Genomic DNA, 17,459 nt, shown 5'->3' on the forward strand with positions numbered 1-17,459 from the left:
ATGTTAATTATTATTATTATTATTATTATTATTATTATTATTATTATTAATTTAGTATAATTTAGACAAATAATTAGGCATATTTATTAATTTGTATGTTTATAAATGTATGTATGTTTGATAGGCAGATTATATTATTATAAGTAGGGACATGTAAGAGAAATGATATTATTGTTAATATACTTATTATGCTGGAATTTGTAAAGGAACTGTGATTTTGTAGGGTTCACGCTTGTTGGTATGTGATCATTTGAAACCGCACGATTCGTACAACCAAATTGTTGAGGCTCACTTACGGGAGACGGGTTTCTATTATGTTTCTCAAATTGGGGTAATTCAGTGTCAGTCAGCAATGATTAATGCTCTGATTGAAAGATGGCGTCCTGAGACGCACACATTTCATTTTCCAGTTGGTGAGTGTGCGGTGACATTGGAGGATGTGGCAATGATTCTCGATCTCCCGACAAATGGTCTTTCGGTTACAGGACCAACCATGAGTTCTTTTGAGGCGATGGAAGCTGAGTGCTTGCACCATTTTGGAGTTGCGCCGACGATAAAAGAATGTAGAGGAAGTTTTATAAAGTTGACTTGGTTTAGGCGTTTGAAAGAACGCATAGTGTTGACTGATGATTTTCACATTCAGATGTATGTAAAGTGTCACATAATGTTGTTGTTTGGTACTATTTTGTTTGGAGATAAGTCTGGTGCAGCGGTGCACTGAAAATTTCTGCCGTTGCTCCGTAACTTCTCGGGGATCATACAGTTTAGTTGGGGTTCGGCATGCCTTGCGCACCTGTATAGATCATTGTGTAGGGCAATTCGCGTCGACTGCAAGGAGATGGACGGTCCTTTGACACTTTTGCTTACATGGGCTTAGATTCGGTTACCATTTCTTGCGCCGATTCCTGGCAACCCCCGATTATTTCCGATTGCAAATAGGTAAAATGAATTGATGTATGAATTGACACAAGCACTAGAATAGTTAATGAATTGCTGTATGAGTTGACAGAAGCGGTATGATATGATGTATGAATTGACAAAAACAAGTTAATTAAGAATTTGTCTTAATGCAGGTGGCAAAACTGGGAGCGTGAAAACTATGGTTACCGGTATCATTCTGTTCCCCACTATAGGAGGTTGTTAGATGATATGCAAGAAGGACATGTATGTCATTAAAAAATATTTCATGCATTTGTTTTGTCAATGAATTTATAGTTGTTTAATCATCTGATACTGTCGGTGTGTCCAGTTTGTTTGGCAGGCTTATGGCATTGGACACGTTGGTCCAGACCTGATTCCCTTAGACATCCGTCATAATTCTGTTATTTGGAGTGCCAGGGTGCCGCTTATATCATTCGAATGCGTCGAGTGGCATGCAACTGATAGAATCAGGAGGCAATTTGGCTTGAATCAGGGTGTCCCTGATCAGCCGCGGGATCTAGGTGCATCACATGGTGAAGTACTAACTGGGCCTAAAAATCAAGATTGGGCAAATATGCACTCTGTCTGGGTGATGGAGTGGACCAACCGGTACAGTCACGTTCTAGTTGATAAAATGGGTCCTCCACATTATTCCTTGGACACTTACATGCATTGGTACCGAGGAGCTTTCGGTGATCACTTGCAATTGTCTGACCTTGTAGCACAAGAGAATCCAGAAGGGCCCCGGTTGATATTCAAGAGAATCAACAGGAACAACCAGCGCCACAGCCACATCCACCTTCACCCCCCCGTCACCTCCACCGCCACAAGCACAGCAGGATGTTGAGTATTTTGCTCCATATGTTCCTCACACGCAACCGTCTGATTATCTTTCACCGTCAGTACCTATACATCAGCAGTATTGGGGTGGTCCACAGTTTGAGACAGGGGAGCAAGGATCGTTCTCCCAGCTGCTTGGTTTCATGGGTAGTTCAGGAGTAGGTCACTCATATTCAGGTAACTATGCGGACATCCCCGCCGACCACTGGGCACGTTCGGGTGGTGTTACTCAACCTAGGAGGTCATTGGATTTGAGACCTCGGGATCGCACTTCCTCTGATAATTCTAGAGACAGAATGTCTGTTGATTTGAGTAGGAGTGCTGAAGCCGCGGGAGGAATTATACAGACTCGAAACAAGGGGCATATTCCGATGAGTCTAATTCAGGAGAGTAATATGGGAGTTGATGATGACATTGATGACTATCTAGTAGACCATCCGGAGAGTGATGGAAACCATGATGATGAGGATGAGGACGAGGATGATTCCGAGGATGACGATGATGACATCGCTGATGATCCGGCCGACCAAGCTGATGAAGACCGCGCTGACAATCCAACGGCTAGTGCAGGTAACGTAAAATTTTGATTATATATTCTTATATTTGATTAGTTCCAGTCTCCATGGGTTATACATTGATGCTGAATTTATATTTGATTAGTTCCACTCATTGTATGTATTGTATTTTGATAGGTACAGCCACAAGTGAAAAAGGAAAAGGCTACAATCTTAGAGAAGATCCGCCACGTCGGAGTGCTAGTCGGTATACCCCCTCCCCATTTAACAAGCTTGCCAAGAAGTGCAAAAAGTTATGCACAGGTTTAAAGTGGGCAGCGAGAAAATGATGTGTTTCATGTTGTTAATTAAGGTTTATGGGTTGGTTGTATTACTTAGGGTGTTGTTACTATTTAATGTTGACTGTGTATAAAATTAGGGACATTGTATTACTTAGTTTAGTTAGTTTGCTGTTAGTATTTAGTATTGCTATTTTTGGATTGGTTCTATTACTTACATTGTTGTTACTTTGATTGATGTTACTTTGCTATTTTAATTAGGTTGTAATGATCGATATTTTTATTCATGCTGCTACGACTATTATAGATATTTTTATTTTATTTTTTATAATTAAAGAACTATTATTTTAATAATAATTAAATATCAATTCTTAAATATAATTTATGGTGCAAAATGAGATAATAAATTACTAATTACTCACTAGTACAAAATACTTTCTCAATTTAATGAACAAAAAAAAAATATAACACAATCAATATCAATATATTAATATATTTGTATACTATATGTTGTTACTATGTGAATCCATATTTAAAAGGATAAAAAAATATAAAACTTCGAATGTCAAACTGGTTTAAATTTAATACATCTAGCAATAAATATAACAATAGTCACTTCCTTACGATATATCAAACTGTGAATGTCAGGCAGCAACGTAAATTAAGATGAAATATAACAATAGTCACTTCTACTCTCCGGGTGCCCCCGCACTTGGACCACCTCGCTGACGACATCTACTCCGGCTGTGGCCCTCAGCACCGCATTGCTTGCATCTCCTAGGACCACGCAACATGCAAGTGTCCATCTCATTCAAGAAGCGGGTCATCTTAGGCCGACCTTTGGCCACCCGTCTGAGGAACGGATTGCCAACGAATCGTGGACCACGATAAGCAGGCCACGTTGTAGGATTTCCCAGTGGTCTAAACCTCGCCCTGTATACTCTTTGAATTGAATCCATCTTGTATACGTCATGAACATATACTTGCCAATCCAACCGCTGATTTGCACAGCAAGCTAGAACATGTCGACACGGAATTCGGTCAACCTGGAATTCACCACAGTCGCACCGCTGTTGGCGTAGGTCAACTGCATACTCAACCCCATTAGGCATCTCATGAACTTCGAAGACTTCATGTTCTCTGTCAAAACAGCTCACCTGTATGTTTCCCGATGCTCGCTGGTTTGCATGCAGCTTCGAGGTGACCATCTCAGAGAACACATGTCCAGCATTAATTCGAGCCTCAGCCTCGGCTCTTTTCCTAGTGAACAACTCATTTAGTCTGTAAAATGTAGCCTTAACAAGCGCAGTGACCGGGAGATTGCGTGCACCCTTCAGCACGGAGTTGATGCACTCCACAAGATTGGTGGTCATATGTCTCCATCTGTATCCACCATCGAATGCCAAAGCATACTACTCACGTGGGATGCGGTCAAGCCAGTTGGTGTAAGCCTCACCCCGTTCTTTTAATCGTTCATAGCGCATCTGGTACTCCCGTATCGTCTTCGAATACCCTACGATAAAAAACCATCATCAATGAATCACGTTCTATCGACCCAAATTTACTTAGTAAACAGTGGACTAGACCGCGTAATTAAACTTACCGATATTGACGATGAGTTTCTGCAAGTACGGTGCCTTGAACTTCCTCAAGAAATTCGACTCAATATGCCGGATACAGAACATATGAAAAGCTCTGGGAGGAGACCAAGCCCCATTACTCCGATCAATAGCTGACCTGATAGAATCGTGTCGATCAGAGATAAGTCCGACACTATCACGTGTGACCACATGTTGACGAAGGTTACTTAGAAAAAAGTACCATGCATCAGAGGTTTCCCCCTCCACTATGGCAAATGCAATAGGCACGATGTTGTTATTACCATCTTGTGAGACTGCAACCAATAAACAACCCTTGTATTTACCATACAAATGAGTCTCGTCCACCTGCACTACTGGCTTGCAATGTCTGAAGGCCCTAATACAAGGGTAATAACTCCAGAAGACTCTATGTAGTACACGGATATCAGGAACCAAGTCATCCCCCTGGTACGCATCCATTGTTTCAAAGTGAACCACTGCTGACGGCTCCTTGTGACACATGGCCTCAAACCATATGGGTAAAGCTTCATACGATGCCTCCCAACCTTCGAAAATTGACTCAACCGCCTTCTGCTTTGCTAACCAAGCTTTCCTATAGCTGATGGTGTAGTTAAACTTTGACTGGACTTCTGTAATGACTGATTTCACCTTCAAAGATGGGTCAACCTCTACCAACGGCTTAATTGCTTCTGCAACTGTCTTGGAGTCCAGTTTCGAATGGTCTTGAGAAATTCTCGACCGGGTACAAGTGTGACTACCATTGTACCTCCTTATCTCCCAGCAGTACTTCTTCTGCATTTTCGTAACCCTGATAAGCCAATCACAACCTTTGCCATAATGTGTACATTTAGCATAGAATGTCGTCGGTTTCGACTCATAAACCCGATAGTCTACCCCTCTACGGATGGTATAGTCTTTCATTGCCTTGATTACTTCCTCCCTTGAATTGAATTCCATCCCCACCGTAAATTCACCGTCGGCCACAACAGGAAGCTCTGCCACAATCACACCGCAGGAAATATATATTCATAAATAATCATTAAATACATACATACATACATACATACATACATACATACATACATACATATATATATATATATATATATATCTTAACAAATAAAATCCTCCTATAATAGTCTTTACATTCCCTATTCTATCTACATAGAGAACTAGTAATTAATATATGAATCAAATGGTATGGTAACTAACGGCATACCTGCATTCATATATTGCGGAAACTCAGCTGCATTCATCGCTTCCAAATCCAACGACCGCATGAAAGAAGGCTCCTGAAACGGAAGCGAGTTTGCTAGTGCATTAGCAACCTCCGCCACATCTGGGTTCATGGGGCCGTCAGCTCCATCTTCGTTTTCACCTGGACCAACGATCTCATAGTTACTTTCAAAATCCTCATCGCTACCACTATCATAATCTTCGACTTCAATATTTCGGTCCACTTCAAATTGCTCGAACTCAATATACAACTCGATGCACGATATTCGCCGGCGATTCTCAATATACATTGAAAACATTTCCTGCATACTCGCTTCATTTGTCACGTATTTCGTCTGAAAATGGACGAATCCACCAAACACAGGTAAAGGATACCTGTACAAAATACACGATATTCTTTCTGATCTTTCTGAATGTATCTTCTCACAAATCACACCTTTCAATTCATCAAATGACAATGTGAACGGAATAACAATATCTACTAGATTTTGACATACAAATTGAACTCCCTCATATGTTTCTAACAAAATCTGTCCATAACAATAAATTTTTAATATAACTCTATCATCCATAATATCAAACTACTTTAAACAGTATCACTCTCAATAAAATCTAATATACAAAAATAAAGAAAAATGAAAGAAGAGGAAGAACATCACCAGGTTGCAGACACTCACGGATTGAAGAAGAAGAAGAATTGGGGTTCTGGGTACAATCTTCGTTTATGTATGCATGAGTCGCTTAATTGAACGGACCGACCGGTTCATTCACAAATTTCCACGCACTAGAAATTGCTGCCACCGATTTCTCAGCAGCTGATTTACCTTGCAGCAAATCGGTGGGTCCGATTTAGTTTCCTAAGGATCAAAATTTTTTGCTGACCCACAAATCCCTGGGACCGATTTGTGGTCTCTTGGATTCGAGTAGCAACAAATCGGTGCGTCCGATTTTATGAATCATATACAAACCAACCCAAAATCGGTCAGTCCGATTAGACTATCTTTCCCTCAGAAATAAATCGGACGGTCTGATTTCATCCCCACTAACTTCAGCATTCTGCCGTCACAGCCTTGTATAACACCCACAACTTCCATAACGCTGCGTTACTCACATTCCGTTATCATATCGAAAAAAAACAGCCAGAAAGTGTTGCATTTAATTGTAAATTTAGAATACAAGAGTGTGTACACAACTGAATAGTAGAGTCCTCATACATATAATAACCGCCATACTACTCAAACTAACTCCACAATGCACAACCCATCCACTAGCTATTTTGTTATTGAATTTTGCCTTCACTCTTAAATAGAGTTGTCAATGATTTGAACAATGGTTTGTGAGTAGCTATATTCATCCTCTTATACAATTGAAGTAATTAATAATAATAGTAAAAAATTTATAGAAAAAATTATAATTAATTTCTATAAAACAAATACTTTTAAAGAGTTATTACAAGTTTGTTTAATGAATATATTTTAAAAACAAAAATATTAGATGTCCAAATATTTTGGATAATCAAATTTAATCAACTTGTTTAAAAATAAAAATTTATTTATGTACTTCTTTCTTCTTTAATATTGTCACTATTTCTTTTTATTTTTATATTCTTTTTTCTTTTATCACTGATCCAACAGTCGTCGTTATCGTCATTGTCACTAGGGTTGTAATTTTCTTAATGTTGTTTAATATCTTCTTCTCCTTTTATTTTTCTCATCCTCTTTTATTATCATCATCATCATCATCATCATCATCATCATCATCATCATCATCATCATCATCATCATCATCATCATCATCATCATCATCATCATCTCCTTCTTTTCTTATAAATGTTTAGAAAATTAAAGTATAAAAATTTTAGTATACAACACAAAAATTTTTTAAGAACCACAGGCCCAAAACATTGACATCTAACTAATAAAATACGTACAATACATAAATTTTGGTATACAACACAAAAATCTTGTTGCATAGCATAATTTTTATACGTAGCATAGAAAAATTTTGAGGATTACATACACATAACATTGACTCGTCTAACTAACAAAATATATTTACAGTAAAAATTTGTGCTATATTGTAAAGATTTGTGTAATGTATGCAAAATTTTATGTGCTATATTAATAAAGTTTTGTTCTCTTAAAAAACAGTAGTGACATATACATATATTCTTTCACTAAATTTTGCACCAACTTAATTGAACTTAATTATAAAAAAAGTTGTATACTAACATTGCTTCTTTAAAAAAATGTATTTCATTCTCACTTAAATTCTATTTAACATAATCATCGACTTTAGATATGAAAAAAACTAGAAATTCAAATATTATTAATCAGAAGACTTATCAACTACAATTAAATTTAGGATATTCTTGTTCATTGTCAAGACACATTCTTAAATCATTATTATTAATAGATGTATATTATCAAGTCACACATTCTTATATTATTACTTTTAGATGAATATTCTTTTTTTTTTTTTGAAATAAAAAGCTCAACACAAAAAGGTGGAGCAATTGTTCTGAAAACCGAACCGAATCGACCGATTCAATCAGATTAATCGGGAACCGGTCATTAGGCCGGTCCGGTTAGGCTCAAAAATCGATTGACAAAAAATTGGTTAAATCGACAGTTAACCGGTGAACTGTTTGGACCGGTCATTTTTTTTTTCGGTTTTTCTTATCTGACTACTCCCCCAAACGACGTCATTTTACCCATTTAGTTTTTTTTTTTAATATAAAGGAAACAGATTCCCTCTCTCTCAATCTCAACCCTATTTAACCCATTTAACCCTAAATCAGAAGCAAGGAAGCCAAGCCCCAAATTCAATCTTCAACACTTCAGCAGCAACAACCAGCCGTCGCAGAGCTCTTCTCCTTGCCGTCACAGAGCTCTTCTCCTCGCCGTCGCGTCTCGTCTCACTCTCACCGCGAACGTCTCTCTGTCGTCACCTCTGTTCCATTGCTCGGCCGTTGCGGAGCTCTTCTCAACAACCAGCCGTCGTAGAACTCTTCTTCTCGCCGTCGCAGAGCTCTTCTCCTCGCCGTTGCATCTCGTCTCACTCTCACTGCGAACGTCTCTCCGTCATCAGCTCTGTTCCATTGCTCGGCCGTTGCGGAGCTCTTCTCCCCGCCGTCGTGTCTCGTCTCACTCTCACCGCGAACGTCTCTCCATCGTCACCTCTGTTCCACTGCTCAGCCGTCACCTCCTCTCACCGAGACCTTTCCTTCACCTCTGTGGAACGCTCGAGCAGTCGAGCTTCTTCCCTTATTTCTCCAAGTTCTCTCTTTTTCTGCTAAGTTTCTTGATGAGGCTGTGGGCATCTTCAAGGCTAGAAATTATGGAATTAGCCCTTTCTAGTTGATTGTTGAAGACCTTTGTATTTTAATTCTTTAAAAATAATTTTGTTACTTTTTGTTGGTACTTATTAATTTTGTTAATTGTTGATTTAATTAGCTAATTGTATGGATTCTGATTTCTGAGTTTGTTTTCTGAACTTTTGATGCCTAATATAATTGATAATTTTCTATTCTGAACTTTTGATGCTGCCTGCATTGTTGGCTTCTTGATGTGATTAGAAATTTTCTGTAGATATGTTCAACAATCAATATTTAGTTATTGGTCATATTTAATTTGTGTAAATTTGTGTTTGTAAATTGTAGTTGTTACTAATCAAAAATTTTTATTTTTGAAGATAGAACAACTAGATGGTGATCAAGCATTACATATATTAATTTTTAATAATTTTATTTAATATTTAATTAAACCGGTTGAACTCCGGTCGGACTATTAAACCAGTGAACCAGTTGTCTTACCGGTTCGTTGACCGGTCCGGTTCTCGCAACCTTGGGTGGAGCATCAACGTCTCAACAGAAAAGTACTAAATAGATAAAATAAACTAATTCCTAATCATCTTCGACAAAAGCCATCAACAACCCAAAAGATCAAATAATTTTATTTATATTTTTAACCTTATTTTATAAATGAAGGAGAATTAATTTATTTGTCTCCAATTTTTATTTAATTAGCATTTAATCGAAACTAATTTATAAATTTGTAATTGAAAGGTATTTTAAAGATGAATATTTTATATTTAATTTAATATAATATCTCTTAATTTTATTAAAATTTAACAAAACTCCAATTTGTCCAAAAATTCCTAATTTCACATTTTTTTCCAAATTAAACCCTAATCCTAAAATCAAATACACAAAACCCTAACCCCTTTTAACCTAACCCTAACAACCGCCAATGTTTCCCTTCTCTGACCAAACCCTAGCCGCCACATTCATTTCAATTTTCCTAATCTAACCTGCGCAAGGAAGAAACAAAAGAAAAGGAAAGAAAGAAGAAGGGGGCACGGGAGGAAGGTAGAGCTGAGAGGATGAGGGGGAATGGAAGGGGACGGCGCCGGCGGGGCTGGGAGCCACCGTCACCGTCGAGTCATTTAGAAAGAGAGAGAGAGAGAGAGAGACCGCGACTGGAAGGAGAGAGAGAGAAGCTGCCTCGTGTCTTGCTGCCGCCGCCGCCGACGCCCTCATCCCGAATCGCCATCATCGCTAGTGTTGGAAAAGGAGTCGTCGCGCCACTGTAGCACCGCCGCCGCTGTTGGGTCGTCGTGCTGTCATCTGAGAGTAGAGAGCGTGCGCGAGGAAGGAGAATCCCTGCCCTCGCGTCCGTCGTTGTCTCCGCGGGTCCCCGTCGCCGCCGTCCTCCTCGCCATGAAGCCAACGCCGCCATCGTCATCATCACGAACTGCTGCTGCGTGTGACGTTGCCGCCGCCTCTGAGTCCGTCGCCGTCAAACAGAGCACACACAGAGGAGAAGCCGTTCAAGCCACTGCCAAGTCACCGTCGATGAAGCTTCAGCCGCCGCCGTCGATTGTCACTGAGGAACAACCGTCGTACCTCTGGTCGCCGGAAACCGCCGCTGGAGCCGCCACCTTCTTGGTAAACTCTAGCTCTGTTCTGGTTTTCTCTTATTGTCGGTCAAAATCCTGGTTACTATAAGAGTTGTTGCTGAGGTTGTTTGTGCCAGGGATTGTTTATCGTGAGTTGCTTTGTCGTACGCCGCTGTCAGAGCTACCATTTCACTACTGCCGCCTTTGCTCTGAGCCGTTGATTGTAGCGAGTATTATCTTCATTGCGGCTGCTCGGTTTAGTCGCTCCTCTCTAGTACGGTAAGCTATTCCTTATTTCAATTTCGAACTCTGTCAGTCGCTGTTCTATTATATGTTGTTAAGATTCTACGACGTTAATGCTTTAGGATCGAGATCCGGTTGCTGCACGTTGGTGAATTTAAGTTACTGCTGTGGGTGCGGATACCGTGGAGCTGTAGTTGCGGCTGTTACCAATGTCGGGCCGAGAGGAAAAGAGTTTTAGTGACGTGTTTGGTCTATAGTTTCGACTTATTGAGGTAGGGTTTTTTTCTAAAAATCTATTTTATATTACAAAGTTGTTATAAATAGATATTGATGCAAAAAGATATATTTCTGTGATTATACTTGTCCTGTGGATGGGATGGTTTGTTAGACTGAATTGTTGGTTGCTTGATTGCTTGAGTGGTGTACGGTTGTTGATAAGAAATTGGTTTGAAAATTTATTTACTTGGTTATGATGAAAAGTGGTTTGAAGAGGTTTGATTTTGAGTTAGTCTGATTTTATATGATTTAATATTTTAGCTGCTTTGATTTTAAAAAGAGTTTATTATTGGAATTGATTCGATTTGAAAATAATTTGATATTGGAACTAGTTGAATTTTGGAAAATGATTGAGATTTGGAAATGGTTGAGAAAAAAGGTTTGAGAAATGTTTGGATGGGACCCGAAAAGGGTGGCGGTGTTCGAGTTTTAGAGGAGATGTTGCTGAAATTTTAAGTTTTATTTGAAGTAATTACTTAAAAAGATTTGTTTTTAAACATTATACGTTTTAAGATTGATTTATTTATCAAAGAAATAATTATGTTTTGAATTACGATTGTTAATGGACAGGATGGAAAGAAGGATGATGATGATTGATGAGGATTTTCTTTGAAATATGGTTTTTGAATGAATTTGAAATATCTGAGATACGAGGTTCCCTGGATTAAGTGCCGTGGCATGCCACCACGTGTACCAGGTTGAAAACTCGATACTCTGTTGACCCTACGACGTAAGTGTGATCGGGCACTATATAAATTCCCGGGAATGTTACCCCATTGAGCAATATTGATTATTTGAGAAAAAGCTATGCATAGACTCTTGGGGATGCACGTCGGGGGACAGTCTAAGGACAATTCAGACTTGTCGGGTTGGTTGGATAACCGACAGATGAGCCTTATCAGCCATAGAACAGGCATGCATCATATGCATTTGTATGCTTTGCTTGGGTTTAAAATTGTTTTGGTCTGCCTAATTGCTAAACTGTTTGTAACTGCTACTTAAACTATTTGCTGTAACTGCTACCTACTTGTGCTTTCCTTGTCTGTCTTGCCTCTGTTTATCCTGGTGTGCTACATTTGAGAATGAACTTTGATGCTGAGTTAATGATTGTGTTGTTTGATTACGTGGTTAGTTTCTGATTGAGATTCTCTTATAAGAAAGGAAAGGTTTCGGATTTTTGAAAAATTAGACATTGCTTCTTCGAAAAGGTTTTGAACGACTACCTATTGGTCTTTAAAAGATTCATAAGGCAATGATAATCACTGAACTTGAAAACAGTTTTCTTATTAAATATCTTTTTATGACAACTTTAAAATTCCGTGGTGAGACCGTGTGGTTAGGTTCTCACCCCCCTACAACTTTACTTTTTCAGGAACCGGAAGAAGAAGCATTAAGAAGAGTTAATTTGCGTTTGGTTTTATATGTTGTTGTATTAATTGGATTATTTTTTTCCCTCGTCTTTGTTATCACAAGTTTGTAAGAGAGATAGGAGTTGTATGTTTTATATGTATATTATATTATAAGATATTATGTAAGGAGTCACAGGTTCCTATTTTAATATTTAGTATGTAAAGTAGTCGTAATACTTCTTGCTATCAGAGTGGCGCAGCCGGAAGCGTGACATTCTGGTAGTGAGGGTATTACACCTCATATTCCACAAACTAAAATCATTTAAAAACTTTATTACACACCTTATTTCGGTTTTTAGGGCGGCACCTTCTTACTTTTTCTTTCTGTTTTGCTTGCCTTCTTTTTTGTGCCAATACTTCATTCTGAGCTTGGAGAATAGCCATAATGTCCTCATCCTCGTCGTATAAAATAGCTCCTGATTCGACAGCCAGATCCTAAGCAGTCCTATTTTTAGCCATATCTTTATTCCAACTTCCTCCGTGTTCATCTTGATTAGTTTCACCGTCTGCATCTTGCTTCGAGTCCTCCGAATCTTCCAAGTTCCTTACAGCCCTTTCATCATCCAACCCAATTTTCTGCACCACTGTATTCTCATCTTCTAAATCTGAATCTTGCACGGCATCATCCCTCATTAGACATATGCCAACATGCTGCTTACCACTCTCGTCCAAACTAGCGTGGATCTCATTAACTACACCTGGTGGAATATTTTTTTTCGCTGCGCTGTTCGAACAATTCTCCGCATCTCCGCCAATCTCTTTTTCGGCTTGATTCTGCTCGTTGGATGTATAAGGGGCTTCACGCTCCTCCTTGCCCTCCACGCCATCAAATTCAGCGCGGACATTATCACCTCCACCACTAGCCACTGACTTCCATACTGCTCCTAGATCTGCCTCCGCCACTAAAAAGTACGCAATTTCTACATAAACTGATAAAAATAATTAAAATAATGTAATTATATTGTATATATAATTAAAAAAATTTAACTAATTAAATATTTATTAAATTAGTGAAAATTATATTAACTAATTAAGAGCGAAGAAAAGATGTATGATAATAGTGGTTTTGAGCTTGTGTTTTGACCGAAACAAATATAAATAATTGAAGAAATGAACTGTACTTAGCCAGGTCCAAAAATTTTTTGATGAACAAGCAACATGGATAAAAGGAAATAAACTTAACCCAAAAAAACATTTCCATGACAAAAAAGACATTCACTCAACGCCTTTCTTTTTCCCGCCTCTTCCAAATGAAAACGGCAATGTTCCCAATGCATTATTTCTCATTTCTCTAGTCACTGTTTTTCTCTCCAAATGAAATAGAAGGAGGGGTGTGCATGGTGGTTTGGTCCGGTTTGAAGATTTGGTCTGGTTTCGAACACTTTAGGGATTAATTTAGTGTGATTCCATCGGGTCTAGAATTGGGTATGGGTCTCAAAAATAGACCCGGTCATTATTTCGGGTCGGGTCCGGGTCATAGCTCGGGTCACCCGAAATCGGCCCGGTAGCCCGAGCATCATACATAATTAATATTTTGTGTTATTAGTGATGGATAATGGCTATTATTATGTGAAATTTAGGTGTTGCAAACCTTAATATTTTGTGTTATTAGTCATTATATATAAGACTATAAATTAATATTTTATATTTAAAATGAATAAGACTTTAGACTAATGCATAATCTTATGTTATTTGTATTGATTTAAATATTTTGTGTTATTAGGCAATATTAGTATTGATTATGGTTATGCTTTAATTTTAGAGAATAGTGGTTCCTATTATATTTTTCTAAGTGAATTTTACCATGTCAAATAATGATTGGAGTCTTGGAAATTTAGATATTTTTACATGCTAACTTACAAGAAGGTATCAAGGTAATATAATGTTAACGGCCCGATTTTCACCCGGTATAATCATGGCCCGAAAGTGTATAGGTTTCATCGAGTTTAGGATCGGGTTCGGGTTTAACAAATAGTCCCGATATATATTTCGGGTCGGATCTGAGTCACATCAAACCCGGTTTCACCTGACACATGCACACCCCTAAATAGAACAACAAAAAAGCAACGGCAACATCATTGATTCATGCATACACACTACTTCAAAGATAATACGGCCGGAAATTATTGCCGCCGATCTGAAACTCAGAAAAGAAAAAAAGAAGATGCAGTAAACGCTTCTCACTGTGTCTGACTCTGAACTGAACAGCTTCACACTACCAAGAAGAAAAAAATCAGAAGATAATGAAGAAGGGAATGACGTCATCGAGCTGGTGGTGGTTCCGCCCGCCGCGAGCACCGCCAGGGTCACGACGCGTGATGCCGAACGTCACCTTCACAGACTCGGTTAGACTTCTGTAGTCAGATCGCTCCCAACGGTGGCCTCTACGCCGGAACCCTAACCGGGAAGGTAGCCGCGCTGGAAAATAGCTACGGTCGGACGGTTGCATGTGCGAAGGGGAGTGCGGATGGTTCGGGTGGTCGTCGGAGAAACCTACGAAGGTGAGTTTTCCACCGGAAAAATGCACGGAGCCGGAATATTTGTCAGAGCTGACGGAGCACATACAAAGGCTCGTGGACGCACAATTTGCAAGAAGATGAGGTCAAAGAAGCTCACATAATTTACTTTTTACTTCTATCTTGAATTTGAGAATTTCTTAAATTTGTGGTTGATTTTTTCATAAAATTGATTATTATTTCTGTTTTTGGGGTTTTTGGGGTCTTCTGGTTCCTTTTTGGATTATTATCTCTGTTTGATCTACTTTTGTCATTGGAGACAATGGTTTTTCTTTCTGATTTGACCAAACTGCTTTACACATCGCTCTCATGTATGCTCAATGTGCTTTTTATACTCCTCTTTGCACCTACTTTTCCAGCATTCACTAGCCACAGGTTCCTTACCTGTTCAGTAGAATATTTGCTGGTGTTTTCACACTTCATGATTACAAATTTGAGATGAAGCATTTCTTGATTAAATACATCCAATTTTGAATATTGACCCCGGCAATTTTGATATGATCCCCAGTTGTTACCTAAACGTTACTCTCTTATTACACTTTCAAACAATGTTCTTCATCTTACTTTTAACATCCCTTTTATCCAGAATTACTCTCAGCTTCTCAAATTTAAATATGGACCTCCCAATACACGTTAGTTAAGACCACGTCACCATCTTCTATGCCACGTAGTAATGAATTTTTCAATCTGAGGCGCGTAATACTTGGATTTATAATTCTAAGCTATCCTTTTCCTTTGTTAAATGACATTGTATAGTCCGTCTGAGAAGCTTGTTTTTCCAATATGTTCTAATATTTTCTATTCTTTAATTACAGGTACAGAGAAAGTGATTTAATTAAACTTGACATATTGATAAATGGTGACAGTGTGGAGCCATTGGCTATGATTGTCCACAGAGATAAGGTAATTATTTTGCAGTCTATACATGGTTTGGAGATAAATATCTGACCCTCTAGAAATTTTAATTAATATAAATTGATTCTGAATTTATAGATATATTAAGGGATCAAATTTGATTGGAAAAAATAATTGCTGTGTTAATTTCACTGCCTATTTTTTGGGTTGGAGAGGGAAAAAGAGGAGGGGAGGGGAGAGGGAGGGAGTTAACCATTCATCAGGTGCATTGCAGTTGTTTAGCTGCACGTGTTCAAGCACGTGAAAGTGAAAAAAAAAATATATATCAAGTAATCCTATGAGTTTCTGCACTACAGTTTTAAAGAATACCTTCAGGCTTCAGTAGTTGAATATTTTTGAGATTCTGTTTAATAAATTTTGGTGTTTGATCTTGACATGGTATTACATATTTCATCATGAAATAGTGAGTGGTTCAAGTTTTTCAGCTTCCATTCTTCATAGTTAAGCTGAATTATCAGTGTTGACAAATGAGCATTGTCCATACTGTAAGCTGAAGGGGCTGATATGATATGAGTAAACTTTTTCTATATGGGCACTTTAGTCCCTAAACTTACAAACTGTAAGACAGATCAATTGTTTTTTGTGAGTTTTGGTTGTTTGGAGGAGGGACTTAAATATCTCATTTTGTAAGTTTTAAGGACTGATCTATCTCGTAGTTTTTAAATTTAGGAACTACCGGTTTAATAAACAAAGATCAGGGACTGAAGTGGTCACTCAAGAGAGTTTGAGGACTACTTTGATATAGTTGGTCCTTTATATTTGAACCCTGAATCCAAGAGTATCGAGTCCACTATTTAGCAAATAAGGAGGCTTAAATAATTTGCAATTTGAATTCTGATTGTGTCAAGTCTCTTCTTTAACATGTTCAGGTTTTCTCTATCGTGTTCTCCATTTTGAAAATGAATGTTCCTTCCATGTATATCTTATGAACAATATTTTGCATGACAAAGTTTCACTTTGATTCCCTTGCCTTTCTGGTTGCCTGGGTTGCTGTTTGACAATTTTTTTCATGTTCGATGTCATTTTTCTAGGTGGCGACATTTCGAGGAAAAAGAAGTTACTTAAGAAACAGGTACTGCCCGATTGATCTAAGTTGATAGTTTTAGTTATCAATCAAGATAGCATCATGCATTCACCTTAAATAGTATTTCTTCCTGTATCAAAGAAAATGACAGGGAAACACGAAACTGGTTTCATAGCAAGTTGATGTTACTGTTATTTTTTAAGATTGTTCATAATGGTATGATTCTCTTTCTGCTGTCAGGCTGAAGGAAAGAAAAGGATGAAGTCCATTGGTAAAGTTGATGTGCCTCAAGAAGCTTTCATGGCGGTTTTGAAATTGGAAAAGGAGGTGATATGATCACGTATACATGTAACGTAAGTTGCAGCATTATCTGAAATTTGTAAATATAAAGTGAAAATTCAAAACCTTGATGTATTACTGCTTTGGTATAACGGTCCAAGTATTGTCCTTCAATGATTTTAAGCTGCATACAGTGCAAGATTTTGTGATTTTGACTCGGTTCCCTTAAGGGAGGAAAAAAAGAAAAAAGTTGAAACGTAGCACAATTATTCTGTCAGGTAGTGTTGATCATATTAAGATTTTGGTGGCTACTCTGATAAAGTTGTGTTTTTCATTTTGTGGTTGTTATTGATTTAAAAGCGTATCACTAAAAGTATTGCTTAAAGAGAAAGTGTTATCCTTAATCGTTGACTTGGCTCTGATACCAATTTTTCAATTTCGACTTTTCTTTTAATTTTTCTTTCGAAATTTCTTCTATCTCTTTATATTTTGCTTCGAATAAGTTTA

The 17,459-nt window shown here is 38.1% G+C and overlaps 3 protein-coding genes across 5 annotated transcripts; 2 read left to right on the forward strand and 1 right to left on the reverse strand.

The window, feature by feature from the left end:
• On the forward strand, positions 2,088 to 2,714 carry LOC110265792 (trigger factor-like). The gene is made up of 2 exons (XM_021109054.1): positions 2,088 to 2,331; positions 2,454 to 2,714. Exons 1-2 carry the CDS (start codon positions 2,133 to 2,135, stop codon positions 2,603 to 2,605), a joined length of 351 nt encoding a protein of 116 aa, XP_020964713.1. The 5' UTR covers positions 2,088 to 2,132; the 3' UTR covers positions 2,606 to 2,714.
• On the reverse strand, positions 3,967 to 5,963 carry LOC107611751. Its single transcript, XM_016313646.2, has 3 exons — positions 5,375 to 5,963; positions 4,158 to 5,150; positions 3,967 to 4,067 (listed from the first exon to the last, which is right to left on the reverse strand). Exons 1-3 carry the CDS (start codon positions 5,961 to 5,963, stop codon positions 3,967 to 3,969), a joined length of 1,683 nt encoding a protein of 560 aa, XP_016169132.2.
• Positions 9,545 to 17,216, forward strand: LOC107611752 (elongation factor 4-like). Of its 3 annotated transcripts, XM_021110137.1 has the most exons (7): positions 9,545 to 10,339; positions 10,428 to 10,569; positions 10,656 to 10,805; positions 14,427 to 14,819; positions 15,550 to 15,637; positions 16,681 to 16,721; positions 16,914 to 17,216. In XM_021110137.1, the coding sequence occupies exons 4-7, from the start codon at positions 14,686 to 14,688 to the stop codon at positions 16,933 to 16,935; spliced, it is 285 nt and encodes a 94-aa protein (XP_020965796.1). In that variant the 5' UTR covers positions 9,545 to 10,339; positions 10,428 to 10,569; positions 10,656 to 10,805; positions 14,427 to 14,685; the 3' UTR covers positions 16,936 to 17,216. The 3 variants fall into 3 exon arrangements, 1 of the variants encoding a protein (XP_020965796.1); XR_002353115.1 differs by lacking the exon at positions 14,427 to 14,819 and having other exon boundaries at positions 9,557 to 10,339; XR_002353114.1 differs by lacking the exons at positions 14,427 to 14,819; positions 15,550 to 15,637; positions 16,681 to 16,721; positions 16,914 to 17,216 and having other exon boundaries at positions 9,564 to 10,339; positions 10,656 to 10,811.

The sequence above is a fragment of the Arachis ipaensis genome, chromosome B08 (assembly GCF_000816755.2).
Source record: "Arachis ipaensis cultivar K30076 chromosome B08, Araip1.1, whole genome shotgun sequence".
Lineage (NCBI taxonomy): Eukaryota > Viridiplantae > Streptophyta > Magnoliopsida > Fabales > Fabaceae > Arachis > Arachis ipaensis.

Coding starts and splice junctions, on each gene's coding strand:
- LOC110265792 (XM_021109054.1), top strand. CDS start 2,133: ATGAGTCTAATTCAGGAGAGTAATATGGGAGTTGATGATGACATTGAT. Junction 2,332..2,453: donor CAATCCAACGGCTAGTGCAG/GTAACGTAAAAT, acceptor GTATTTTGATAG/GTACAGCCACAAGTGAAAAA.
- LOC107611751 (XM_016313646.2), bottom strand. CDS start 5,963: ATGGATGATAGAGTTATATTAAAAATTTATTGTTATGGACAGATTTTG. Junction 5,151..5,374: donor TCCGCAATATATGAATGCAG/GTATGCCGTTAG, acceptor TGATTGTGGCAG/AGCTTCCTGTTGTGGCCGAC. Junction 4,068..4,157: donor GAAACTCATCGTCAATATCG/GTAAGTTTAATT, acceptor TTTTTATCGTAG/GGTATTCGAAGACGATACGG.
- LOC107611752 (XM_021110137.1), top strand. CDS start 14,686: ATGGTTCGGGTGGTCGTCGGAGAAACCTACGAAGGTGAGTTTTCCACC. Junction 14,820..15,549: donor ACAATTTGCAAGAAGATGAG/GTCAAAGAAGCT, acceptor CTTTAATTACAG/GTACAGAGAAAGTGATTTAA. Junction 15,638..16,680: donor TGATTGTCCACAGAGATAAG/GTAATTATTTTG, acceptor TCATTTTTCTAG/GTGGCGACATTTCGAGGAAA.